General features: G+C 38.3%; 1 protein-coding gene across 19 annotated transcripts in view; it reads right to left on the bottom strand.

The window, feature by feature from the left end:
- Ezh2 (enhancer of zeste 2 polycomb repressive complex 2 subunit) overlaps positions 1-13,922 on the bottom strand; it is an 87,547-nt gene that overhangs the window by 30,070 nt on the left and 43,555 nt on the right. For 10 of the 19 annotated variants that reach the window (XM_087207785.1, XM_021240898.2, XM_087207780.1 and 7 more), the window contains exons 2-3: positions 10,054-10,177; positions 9,353-9,481 (exon numbers count right to left, since the gene is read on the bottom strand). In XM_087207785.1, the coding sequence (XP_087063911.1) occupies positions 9,353-9,481; positions 10,054-10,170 (246 nt within the window). In that variant the 5' untranslated portion in view covers positions 10,171-10,177. Of the gene's footprint in view, positions 1-353; positions 533-9,352; positions 9,482-10,053; positions 10,184-13,922 lie in introns of those variants that run through there. The other 9 variants (XM_021240900.2, XM_087207782.1, XM_087207781.1 and 6 more) reach the window with 3 other exon arrangements.

Below are 13,922 nucleotides of genomic sequence, written 5' to 3' on the forward strand. Positions count from 1 at the left end.
CAGTTACTTACCAGCAACTTTCATTTTCTTTGAAAATGTATCATCCTTGACAGTTATATAATTTAAGACTCGTATCACTCAGAGTAGTGTAAAGAATTTTATCTCCTGGGTCTACACAGCATTTTACCTGACCAGAGTCAAGTGTCCTGGATTCAGAAGTCACCAGGAGGCCTCTGTCAGCAAATTAAATTCTCTAATTCTATTTCAACTTGAGGACCACACAAGGAAGTTAGTACAAATGATTCAGCAACAATGGTAAAGAAAGGAAAATTCTAGTTATCAAGGATGCTACAATTTCAGAGAAACAGCTTACTGGTAAGAAACCAGGTTCCTATGAGGATGGAGAGACTTACATCAACCAGCTGGTACAATAGGCGACTGTGTGGCTGGACCACTGGGAGCTGGAGAGGGAAGTCAAGCCAAAAATAGTAGTTGGAGAAGTACACAACCAAACTGAGACTCTTGGCAGAAGGCTGGTTCCAAGTAAAAACTGTGTTATGGAAAACCGTAGAGGGAAGAGCAGGTGAGTGGCCTGCAGGGAAGGGAAAGAAATTAACACACCTACTATGTGCCAAGCACTGTGCTAGACTTTACCAAAGTTAACTTCTTTAAAATTCACAACTACCCTGCCAGGTGGATATGATTCCTCATTTCAGGGAAGGACAGCCCCAAGGACAATAGCTACAGCCATCCTGCCATGAACAGTCTTTAACACAGGATGGTTACGCCCAACTTCTGACAGCCAAGTAAAATTATTCTTGGATACTACTGTACCATTAATGTCGTGCTGGAGACATAGGAACTGCTGACATTGCCCAACATCCTTCAGCATTTCCACTCTAGCACAATGAGGAAGGTGCAGTCATCCCCCAGGACAGAAAGGAGTAGGAGAGTGCACTGGCTGCCATCAATTCTACAGAAACGCTGAAGATTTCTCCAACTACCTCATATTCTTTCTTCAAGATTTGAGGAAACATAACACACCCGTGCTTTTTAGCTAGCTCCTGCAGTGAAATGGCAGTGTACATAATTTACTTAATCAGGAGCATCTGATAAGAATGAGACCATGATTGCAAAATCTGCTTATTCTTTTTTATTTTGGTACCAGGGATCGAACTCGGGTCCTTGAGCTTGTGAGGCAGGCAGCGGAACCAACTGAGCTATATCCCCGGCCCACAGTGTACACAATTTAAATTTCAGATGAAGGGAGTACTTTAAAAAAATAAATGGGAGGGCCAGGGATTTAGCTCAGTGGCACCGTGCCTGCCTCGTAAGTGCAAGGTTCTGAGTTTGATCCCTGGTGGAAGGAAGGGAAGGAAGGGAGGGAGGGAAGGAGGGAAGGAAGGAGGGAAGGAGGGAGGGAAGGAGGGAGGGAAGGAGGGAGGGAAGGAGGGAGGGAAGGAGGGAGGGAAGGAGGGAGGGAAGGAGGGAAGGAGGGAGGGAGGGAGGGAGGGAGGAAGGAAGGAAGGAAGGAAGGAAGGAAGGAAGGAAGGAAGGAAGGAAGGAAGGAAGGAAGGAAGGAAAGAAAATGGGAATGAGATAAATATTAAGTTTGGCTAAACAAGGTTAATACTAGAAATGAGCTCATAACCAGATTTAGAAACTAAAAGAGAAGGTAACTGAAGGAGATATTCTTGAAAAAACTATGTGTCTCAGACAGGAGAGGAATGGAAACAAAAATAAGGAAAAAAACACCATTAAGATCTTACACATATTTCAAAAAAAAAAGATTTTTGTAATATGCTTTCTATATCCTTTTAAATTCTGTAAAATCTGTGCTAATGTCTTCTAGATCTTGATATTGTAATTTTAAAAATGTATAAATAACATTGTGTAATAGGAAGAAAAGGTCTAAAGGAGCAGGGGAAGTGGGAGGGGTGGGGAAAGGAAAGAAGGGAAAAGAAAAAATATGAGAAAAGGAAAAATGGAAACAAAGTCTTTGCAAATAGGAAAGGGTGGAGGGGGTGAAGGGAGCACAGGGAATGGGGAAAAAGTAAGAACCAAGATACATCATGTAATGGTACAAGATCATAATGATGAATGTAACTGTATTTTATACCTAAAATGTACCAACAAACTTAACGGGGAAAAAAAAAGATCTTACACAGATTACTTAATGAAAGCAACTAATCAAGGATGTTGGCGTTAAGCAATAAGAGTGATTTATCCCAGAATGTAAATTATTTCAGCTTTTGTTGTTAAATATGTTACGAGCCACCCCAGATTGAAGGAAAAAACCTCAGCCCTGTGACATAAGGCTGTCTGCTTCCTAGTTCACTTTTATCTCATGTCAGTGGTTACACTTCTTCCTGGAGGGACACACCATTTCACACAGAATACAGAGCATATGGAGTACAATTTCAGAAGTGGAGACCCTTGACCTCTGGCCTTAAGTGAAAAGGATCATAAACATGCAAACCCAGGCAACCCTAGGTTAAAACCCAAGGGGCTGGGGATTTAGCTCAGTGGTGCCACCACCCGCCTCGAAAGCGCAAGGTCCCAAATTCAATCCCCACTATCAGAAAAAAAAAAAAAAAAATTCAAGGTAGTCTGGGTCTGACAGGGTGCTGCAGAGGGTAAACCATACCTTCATTACCTGCAGTTCTGCTAAAAATTCCAGTTTTGCTAAAATGTTGGAGATTGGAAACACAGCAATAGTTACAGGACATAAGCTGGTAAAACTACAAAACACTAGGGGCTGGGGATTTATTTAGCTCAGTGGTTCCCACGCCTGCCTCACAAGTGCAAGGTCCCGAGTTTGATCCCCAGTACCAAAAAGAAACAAACTACAAAACATTCACAAGAGGGACATGAAGCAGGAAACTTAAGCCACATTCACCCATAACATGAAAACTCGATTATCGAATTGAAGAATGGCCCTGTGTACACAAAATAAAAACTGCTGTCACTAGAAAAGAAACAAACAAAAACTAAGAAATGGAACACGGTATTACTAAAGTTCATTGCTTTCACAAGCTACTACAGCAAAACTGCTTTGAAGCCTTGCTTAAATGCAAAGAAAATGAAGCATCAGCTGCAAATGAACAACAGGCAGGACTGCCACCCATGACCTGAAAGCCACATGCAGGTCCTATGCAGAAGATCCCCATGCAGGTGGCCTGTTCCTGCTGATTTCTGCAGATTTGTAACTGCCCTCAACTGTTTCATTAACTAGTCAATAAGCAGTGCTAAAGGAAATGGATAGCTACATAGAAGACATTATACCCCTCTCTTTATGCCAAAGGAAAGAGCTAAATAATCAAATATAACCAGAAATAATATCAAAATGAAAAAATCTGTAAAACATTACCCAAAAAACCTAGTATTTTTTTTAATTTAAGTCATTAAGAGGAGGCCAACATGACTTTAAAGAATCCAATACAATACAATAAGAGCCAATCCACAGAAGAAATACAAACAACTGATACTCAATTGAACTCAACTAAAAGGGAACCTGGAACAAGCTAACAATTTTGTATCTATCAGAGTGACAAAGATTAAAAAGACTGATAGTATTTTGTGTTGAAAATAAAAGTGAACACACTTCTGCACAGATGTTGAAGGTATAATTTAAAATTTTTAAGGGGACATTTAGAAATACATTAAGATTTTAAGAATGCATATTGTTTTGATCTAGTAATTCCATTATTCAAACGATGCAAATGAAGATGTTCACTACAACACTAATTGTAAAAGTACAAGATAACTGAAATACCCATCAATTAAGAATAGGGCAATAGGGCCAGGGATTTAGCTTAGTGGTTCCGCCGCCTGCCTTGCAAGCGCAAGGACCCGAGTTCAATCCCTGGTACCAAAAAAAAAAAAAGAATAGGGCAATAAATTAGAGCATATCTATAGCATCATCATTATGGGGTACGTTTGATTTGGTCTGGCTTTTTGCAATGCTGGAGCTTGATCCTAGGGCCTCACCCATACTAGGCAAGCACTCTATCACTCAGCTATATCCCCAGTATTTTTTAAAGGAATGAAGATCTGAACAGAGGTTGTAAAGCAATGTCCCTGAATGGCAGACATGTTTTATCTACCCGGTAACTTGTAAAACATACGTGTGTGTGTGTGTGCATATATATATATATATATATATATATATATATATATATATATATATATATAAAATTAACATGCTAGTACCTGTAGAAAAGAAATTTGAAAAAAAAAGCCAGAAGCGTGGACTACAAGGACTTTTGTCTTCTGTTTGGTTTCTCTGCATTATTTCATATCTCTTATAATAATCAATGTCTTCGTAATTGGAGAGCAAAAGATAAGACTTTTAAACAAGTTTCAATTAACTCAATAGATAGCATGCTAGGTAGTAGAAAGCTGCCTCATCAGCTGTTAGGGTAGCTTGCAAAATCTGCTGGCCCTCCCAAAATGTTACCCAGGCAATATTCTTTTATAAAACCTGTGAGAGCAGATAAAACAGAATCCTAAGCACTGAACTTAAGTTCAATTACCAAGTTAAATTATGACAAAAGTTGTAGACCTAATAAAATTTTTCTTATTTCTTCAGAGAACTTTTTTAAAGAATAAAACAATTGTGCTCGCTTCGCCAGCACATATACTAAAAAAGAATAAAACAATTCTTAACATTCCAGGCTAGACAAACATTTCTTTTGGTTTGGATTTGTTGTTATTCAACTAATGGTCAAAAAAAATTTTTTTAATATTTGGAGGAGAGACACAATCTCTACAATAATCAATTTAATAACTTTTAAAACATTATATAAACAGAGCTGGGGATTTAGCTCAGTGGTTCTGCTGCCTGCCTCGCAAGCGCAAGGTCCCGAGTTCAATCCCTGGTACCTAAAACATTATATAAAGTGTTTTAGGAGAAAAACTGCAAATTAAAAGCAACTTTGACTGGTTTAAGCTGCACGAAACATTTTTGAAAAATTCAGTTTAAACTTAAAATACATAGCTTTCATTTAAAATACAAACCCAATCAAAAATGTTAATACACACTTAATATATAATATTTCAACTCAATCATCAGAAATGACCTTTCTTTTTAGCTGACCTGTTGAAAATGTATAAAATGCTTCTTCCTTTCAAAAAAAAATTTAAAAGAGATAATCCAACATGCAATCATTTAAGAACATTACATCCATTTCAGCCTAAAGAAAGCCAGAGAGCAAGCAAAAGCTGCAGTAACTGAAGCTCTACAGGTGGGAAGAACTGACGGGACCAACCTCAGCCCCCACACTCCTGAACACCACCAAATGGTGTGCAGAGGCAAAGAGCCACTGAGCTTGGAGTTGTTGGAGACACAAAAACTGACAGTTCTGTTCAGACTGAAAGTACAACAGACACTTGGGGAAACCATCCATTCATTTCAAAGACATGAGAAAAATGGCCTAGGCTCGCTGCTCTATTTGCTCAAAAGGCTCTTAACAAACTAAACCTATAGGTCCTATAACCATGAAGTGCACAAAGTGCAAAGTTTACTACTCTTGAAAGCTAAGAATGTACCCCAGGGCTGGGGAAGAGCTCCTTGAAGAGCAATTGTGGGAGTAAGGCTGTGTATTTGAGTAAAGAGCTAAAAAGTAAACTATACATTGTTTAGGGTATGCTGTTTTCTTTGTAAATAGTAACTAAATCTCTATTTACAATTTACTGAGTAAAGTGCACTACCAAGTCAATAAATAATGCAGTGTTTACCTGTAAACCAGTTTTTCTTCTTCAACAAAGAGTATGTCCAAACTGCCAATGTATCAAAGAATTTACACATTCTATTAATTTGAATAACTCAAAAAGAATCAGTTGCCAATATTAAGTGATAAGCAATGAACCTACAATCACTTCAAACGTTACCAGGAAGAGCAAGCTTATATATTAAAAATTCCAGGGCCTGGGATTTAGCTCAGTGGTTTCACTGCCTGCTGCGCAAGAGCAAGGACCCAAGTTCGATCCCTGGTGCCAAAAAAAAAAAAAAAAATTCCAAGTTTGTGGCCAGGGATTTAGCTCAGTGGCACCACACCTGGCTGGCAAGTGCAAAAGGTCCTGAGTTCGATCCCCAGTACCAAAAAAAAAAAATCCAAAAGTTTGTAAATTCTTCATAAATGTAAGGCCTATGTGTCCATCCGATCCTGATTCCTGGGTCAGACATTCTGAAGAAGCCCCATGTTTAAACATACACAAAAATTCTCATTCTTTTCACTGGTAAATAAACCACAGACCCTTACAATGTGCATATTACATTACCCTGGGAACCTAGAAATGCACACTGGGAAGATGTTTTTATTAAAGTATTAATCATATCTTTTCTCCAAAAGATAGGCCTTATATGAGGAAGCTTTTCTTTCACAGTAGAGAAATTTTTTTATATTAAGTATCAAAAAAGGAGTTGGGACATAATTCCAGCTACTCTGGAGGTTGAGTCAGGAGAATCCCAAGTTCCAGGCTAGCGTGGACTTTTTTTTTTTTAATGGTACTGGGAATCGAACTCAGGACCTTGCGCTTGCCAGGCAGGCAGCAGCACCACTGAGCTAAATCCATGGCCCCAGCGTGTGTACTATTTAATAAGACCTTGTCTCAAAATAACATTGTTTTAAAAGGTTGGGGATGTGGCTAAGTGGTAGAGTACTTAGCAGGCACAAGGCTCTGGGTCCAATCTCTGCTATCACTCCCTCAAAAAAATTAATGAAGGGCTGGGGATTTAGCTCAGTGGCACCGAGACTGCCTGGCAAGGGCAAGGTCCTGAGTTCAATCCCCAGTACCAAAAAAAAAAAATTGAATGAAGTATATTGTGAGTTTTAGCAAGAAATGGACAAATGTTCAAAAAGAAATACACTAACACAAACTTCAAGACTAACTCTTCCACCAGTTTCTTCATTAAAATCGGGAAGAGACAGGGCCGGGAATTTAGCTCGGTGGTGTCGCCACCTGCCTCGCAAGCACAAGGACCCGAGTTTGATCCCCAGTACCAAAAAAAAAAAAAAAAAAAAAATCAGGAAGAGACAGATTGAAGAATATAACTGATAATACGAAAATTCACAGAACTTATTTTTCACTGGTTAGTAAGACAAAGTAATGACAGTCACCAATAAACAGCTACTCATGGAATTACTCCATACATCCCTTGGCCTCTATGTACTGCTTAATGACAGTTTAACTGGGTGCTCCCTAAAAAGAGTATCTGAAGAGCAAAAGAATCAAATATAAAACAGTTGCTATCTTCAAGAAGTCAGAAGTATTAAGAACAAAAAAAGGACAGAATCTAATTACTGGATGATACTACATAGGTTCTGTAGTCTCAATCACAGAACACAGCTGCCCCAGAGTATCCTGAAAACAACACACTCAAGAGGAGGCCTTGGCTCCACTGCAGAGCTCCTGGAGGCTCTCAAGTCACCATGGCAACCCCTTCATTAGGTCAGAAAGCAAACCTTTGCCTTTGTTTTTTTTTTTTTTCCTTCTTGAACCCAGGGCTTCAAGCATGCATGCTAAGCAAGCACTCTAGAACTGGGCCATACACGCAGCTCTTTCTTTTTTGAGACAGAGTACAAGTTAGCCTTGAAGTTGTGATCCTCTGCCTCAGCCTCCCTAGCAGATGAGATTAAAGGCACACGCCACCATGCCTGGCCTAGAAGCACATCCTTTCCCAAAATAACTTAGAGAAAACCAATTCAAAACTCAATGTAACTACTCCTACAACTACAGAAAGAAGTCTAAGACTTGACTGAAGAATGGAAAATTACTGTTGATTTGTCATGCTGCAGAGGATTTAAACTCAAGATGTCAGCACTTACAATGATTCCCTTATAAAAATGAGCAGCTAATTAAAACAATGCCATAAAGACACTTCAAATGGTGAATACTATAGAGTTTCCATGTTTGGATCAACACTGCAGTCTGAAATTCTGCCAAGGCTACTACTAGGAAAAGTCTCTGCAAAACAAGCTCACTCTTACTTTCTCTCTGGCTTGACCTACTTCATACTAAAACTTTAAAACCGTATTAAGGAAATTATAGAAATGCTTGAATCAAGTTAAAAATAAAAGGACATATGCTACAAAGTCAAAGATTAGATGATATGATTACTAAAGTGATTTTCTGCCCTGAAACTACATCATTTATTGTGGTGACACCAAAAGGTTACATCATTAACTGCATAAAACCCCTGGTGGCCAAAGTCATTGATGATGGCTTTAAAAGTGGGTGGGAAAAAAAACATGACTCATCTGAAGCAGAACCAGCTAGTAACTGGTTCAAAAAACTGATGACCCTGCTGGGGATTTAGCTGAGCAGTTCTGCCGTCTGACTCGAAAGTGCAAGGTCCCAAGTTTGATCCCAGGTACCAAAAACAAAAAAACAAACGAACAAAAAAAACTGATGACTTTGATTAAGACAGAGTTCTATGTGATAAAAAACTGAATTCCTAAAGCTAAGGATTACTGTCCTCTTTTTCCCCTCATATTTTGTGAACATTTTTTTCTCAATCTGAGTGAGGAGTTGTGGAAGTAATAAAATTACAAAACAATACTGTTTTATACTAGTCTAGCTGGGTGTAGTAGTGCATGCTGTAACCCCAGCACTTGGGAGACTGAGGCAGGAGGACTGTCTCAGATGAGACTTTGTCTCAGAAAACAAACAAACAAAGCCATGGTTACCTTAAAATTCCCAAATAACTTTCAAAAGAATTACCTGAAAGCCTCATCCTTATCCATTCACAGGCACAGAAAAGAATGCCTTTCACCCTTAGTACACTTATACTAATAAAAAGCCATGCACCTCCAATACCTAAGGCCTGACATGTTACTAAATAATGGAGAAGGTATCAGCACAAACACGACTTTATGTCAGGCTTAAAGAGTGAGCACCTGACAAAAGATACAAATAGCCAGGAACCTTCCAAGCCATGCGTCGACATTAAGAAATGTTTCTTACCATATAAATTCATATTAAGGAATGAGGGAAGAAGACAAGTGTGAGTCAAATAGCCTTGCTCTAAATAAATCTTAATGCCGGGGATTTAGCTCAGTGGTTCCGTCACCTCCCTTGCAAGCACAAGGACCCGAGTTTGATCCTTGGTACCAAAAATAAATAAATCTTAATGATAAGGACATTAAAGAGGATTTGACTCAAAAGTTGTCTTTTTTTTAATCAACAGTCTTTAAAAATCTAGAAATGTATATTCTAAATACTTATAACTACTAAAAGGCATCACTAGTACGGTGGCCTAAGGCAGCCATTGACAGTTGCATATTAAAAAGAAACAGCAATTAAAAAGAGGGACAGCCTGAGATCAGTGACTTCCAATAACCAACCAACATTCCAATAAGCAAAAACTAAAATGTGCTGATAATTACTACAACACGTTATGTTAACCAACCTCCCTAGTCCCTCGCAATGAGCTCACAGAAGTCATGATGTGCACGGGCTGTATCCTTCGCTGTTTCCATTCTTGGTTTAAGATTTCCGTTCTTTCCAAAATTTTTTGACGATTAGAACTAAACATACTCTGTAAAAAAAAAAAAAAAAGAATAGAAAACGTGTTCATTGTTAGAAAATGCATAACATCTCTTAAGCAGATTAAAATCCAGTGATCCCTCAAAAACACCAGGAAGAGTTCCTCAAAAGCACAGAGATTTTATAGTAGACTGTAGTCTCCCATATTCAAATACAAAAACAACACAATATTATTTTACTGTAAGTGGAAAGGGAACTAGAAATTTTTCCATCCTTTCTTAACTTTGTGTATAAAAAAATCACAATGACTTTAGAAACACATCATGAAATACATGACTGTATTTGAACCCTGAGTCTACACATACAATATAAAGACAGATTAAAAACAGACTGATTTCCAAATAGACTGAATAATTCTTAGCTTAAAATCTTACCATTATCATTAATATGCCTAATACAGTGCTAATTAAAACAGATAAAGGACTTCAGCTTCCTAGTCCTATTGACCATACTATAAATATGACCTTGGCTGAAAACGTACTATTTCAAGTTAAAAGTTACTTAACTTGGGGGGAGAGGATATCCTTAACTGTAAATGCACTTTTACAAAAGATAAAATTATACCTTTACTTCATCAGCTCGTCTGAACCTCTTGAGCTGTCTCAGTCGCATGTACTCTGATTTTACACGCTTCCTCCAACAAACAGGTCCCTTCTCAGATTTCTTCCCCGTCTGGCCCATGATTATTCTAAAAGCAATGGTTTCACATTAAAATCACTAATCTAACCAGCTTGAATATGATCACCTGTCTCTTAAGCCCCCAGCAAACAATCAACAAAGAAATAATACATTTTACATTGTTCATATTCACAGAAAGATGCTCATTTGTTCTGTATGGTTAAATCCTCAAAACATTTCATTCTCACTTAATACAACTTTTTAAAGGTATTTTTATGTATAAAAATTTCACATTCTTAAACAGCAGCCATCTTAGCAAGTTATCTCAGTACAGGAATTCAGTATACTATACCACACCTAGTTTACCCTTTGATGACCACACTTGTGGAGGAGAAAAAATGTAGAAACAGTTTCAAAGTTTTAAATATTGTTACAGAAGCAAAGCATGACTGAATACTACACACCTGGCCCCCTATATCTGCAGGTTCCACACCTGCAGTTTCCAAATTCAGGGCCTCAACCAACCTTGGATCAAAAATACTCAGGGAGGGCCGGGGATTTAGCTCAATGGTTTCGTTGCCTGCTGTGCAAGCTCAAGGACCAGAGTTCGATCCCCGGTAACAAAAAAAAAATTTTTCAGGGAAAGAGCTGAGGATTTAGCTCAGTGGTACCACACCTGCCTCGCAAGTGCAAGGTCCTGAGTTTGATCCCTGGTACCCACATCCCCAAAAGAATATTCAGGGAAAAAAGAGATTCCAGAAAGTTCAAAACAGCAAAACTTGAATTTGTTCCATGAATCTATAAAATTAAGTGATGTACTAGCTAGCAGACTTTGCTGTGGCCTCCAGCCACTTCTCAGATCCTCAGCCTTGTTTAAGCACCGTTGGCTTCGAGTCTCATTTCTTTTCTTTTCTTTTTTTTTTTTTTTTGGTACCGGGTATTGAACTCAGGACCTCGTGCTTGTGAGGCAGGCACGGTGCCACTGAGCTAAATCCCCTGCCCTCGAGTCTCATTTCTACACCATGTAGCTAGATCCACAATAGCTGCCTCTGTGCTGACTTGTACAGACTTTCTCTGGGTCATTATTCCATAAACAATACAGTATAACAACTATTTATATAGCATTTCCATTGTACTAGGTATTGTAAGTAATCTAGGCATGATTTCAGGTATACAAAGGATGTTCAACAAAATGGGCAAATATTTTGTTATTCTACACTGTATATGGGACTTGAACATCCATGAGTTACTCCAATCTATCCCCCCATACTGAGGATAATTGAAAAAGTAAAAGTGAAAAGTAAAATTTACATACAGCACTAAAAGTAAGACACAGTGGGATTATATAATAAGTGTACAAATTAAAGTACTCTCCCGTACAATTTTAACCATGCTGTTCTCCTTAAGCACTGTGATAAAGTCTATTTCTGCTTCTTATGCCACTTTTATTCCCACAAGGGGTTTCTGCTAGCAAGAGGAAAGAGGAATACAACAAATGCAAAGTAAATTCTTCTGCCTTATCTTTAGTTGCAGGCACTAAGAATCAATTATGTTTAAATGCAGGGACAGCCTACAATCCGCCAGATGTCTAATGCATATTACAGAGTCCCCACCTCAAGTCTAAACAAGTGTTCTCTTCTGGAACATTTCCTTCTACAAGTATTAAAATCATACTGTATTTTCAAAAGATTAGGACACTTCTCTGCCAGCCTGTGCAGAGGTTTATATGTCACACTAACAATTTTTAATTTATCTTAAAAGCAATAGGAAGCCACAGAGTGTTTTAAATAAAAGGGTTGGGAGGGGTAATTGACATTGTGAAAAGACCAAGCAGAGAGCAATATAGGAATATGAGTGGTGGTGAGGAGAGTAAAATAACTTTGGGGCAGGGTAGTATCTGAACAAGACAGGACAGTAGCTTTAGACCACGCTGTCAAAGGAAAGTAAACTGAATTTTAAAAAGTTGCTAACTTTGAATTCATACAGAAAATCAGGTGCCACGCAATGAAGACATTACGCTGTAAAACTGCTACATTTTAAAATACAAGTAATTCATTCCCTACGCAAAAAAAAACTGTAAGTGCTAGAATTTGTATCTTATGCTTTCTTCTAAAGCCATCACATGAAATGTTAGGACTGAGAAATGTGATCTTTGCTATGATAACAGTAGTCATGTTTTAAAATGTAATGCTCTTCCAGCGATCAGGGCACACATTTGTAATCCTAGCACTCTGAGAGGCTGAGGCAGCAGGATCACAAATTCGAGTCCACCCTGGGCAACTTAGTGAGACCCTGTCTCAGTCATTCAGAGCTGGGGATACAGCTCAATGTGAAGGCCCTAGATTCGACTCCCAGTACAAAAAAAAAGTTAACGATAACCTCTTGATCATCACTTCAGAAATGGAGTGTATTTATTACTTTCTTGCATTAATAACAGCATTAATTTCAACCAACTGGAATACTATCTAATGGTAGTATATTTATTACTAAATCAAGTATATATTAATAGCACAGGAAAGAAAAGTGGCAAAATATTTTCAAAAGTTATTTAGGAGATTTTTCTGCCAAGTAATTCAAATATGGAAAATGAGGAAGGAGATTTCTGGCTTGAATACTTAAGTACAGCTTCACTTACCTGTTTGTATAAAAACCCTAGACACAGAGAACATTACCTGAAGATTTAAAAGGAGAGAACCCCTGAGCTCGATGGGTGTACTTCTACAGAATACTCAACCACCAACCAGAGACAAGAAAGCAGGTGGTGACTTATTCAGAGCTAAAAGGGCAAAAAAATTCGGTTTTTATCTTAAACATGTAATAAATATTATGAGCCAGCCAGTGAGTATACAAAGTTAAATAAAATGAATACACAAAGATGAACAAACCTTGCTCTTACAGCGCTTACATTCTACCTGAGGACAATGAAAAGGAAACACTACATTTGAGATACATATGCAAAACAACTCTAGGGAGAGAAAAAACCATTAGGAAGTGTAGAAGGATGGTAGCAAAGGTAACAACTGAACTCAACCTTTACAGCTGAGCAGATTTCAACAGGCAAAGAAAAGCACAAAAAGGAATATAAGGTCTGACCAAGAGAAAACTGGACAGATGGCAACTAAATGCAGAATAGTCTGGCTAGTAGGCCCTGTTAAGAACAAACCCAAAGAGTCAAAGTGACTGAAGACATGAGAAGAATGATCAGTAATGGGCAGGAATTTGAGAATGTAAAATAAAGACAGTTGAAAGAAATCACCAAGGTAGAAACTACTCCAAATGAAAAGGTTCCCAGGGCAACCTTGTCGGTGGAATGCTAAAGTAAAGCAAAGCTGAAGTCATTAGAACTAAGAGGACTAAACTCAACATGTCACATCTTTGGGGTAAAGCAGAAAATAGTATTAAGAAGATAGTGAGGTGGGTCCAAAGAATAATGTTAAGAAGCTCTTGTAGCTTATTTTTTTAAAAGGTATCTCTGTGGTAACTATTGGCTTTCACATCTGCTAGTTAGGTAATAGATGGGCTTAAGTAACTCTGTGAATCATTTGCAGACTACTTAGCACCTCATAGGCCTAACAGTGGCAAACTTATGGCACACGTGCCACAGAGGCCTGTTTATATCACTGAAAGCTCTAAAAGGTTCACCATCACTGGAACTTGGAACTAGTAAGAAATTAAATAAAAAGAGACTATCTGTAGGCTCATTAGCTCATAGGCTAATCAACTAGTCCATCCGCAGTCTTGACAAACTGTTGATCCCTGAAGACAGCAACCACCTCTGTGCAATGAAGCCTACAGCAGGAACATGTTTAATTTTG

The sequence above is a fragment of the Heterocephalus glaber genome, unplaced genomic scaffold (genome assembly GCF_053883595.1).
Source record: "Heterocephalus glaber isolate CG9 unplaced genomic scaffold, H.glaber_assembly_v1.0 deba00000818, whole genome shotgun sequence".
NCBI classification, from domain to species: domain Eukaryota; kingdom Metazoa; phylum Chordata; class Mammalia; order Rodentia; family Bathyergidae; genus Heterocephalus; species Heterocephalus glaber.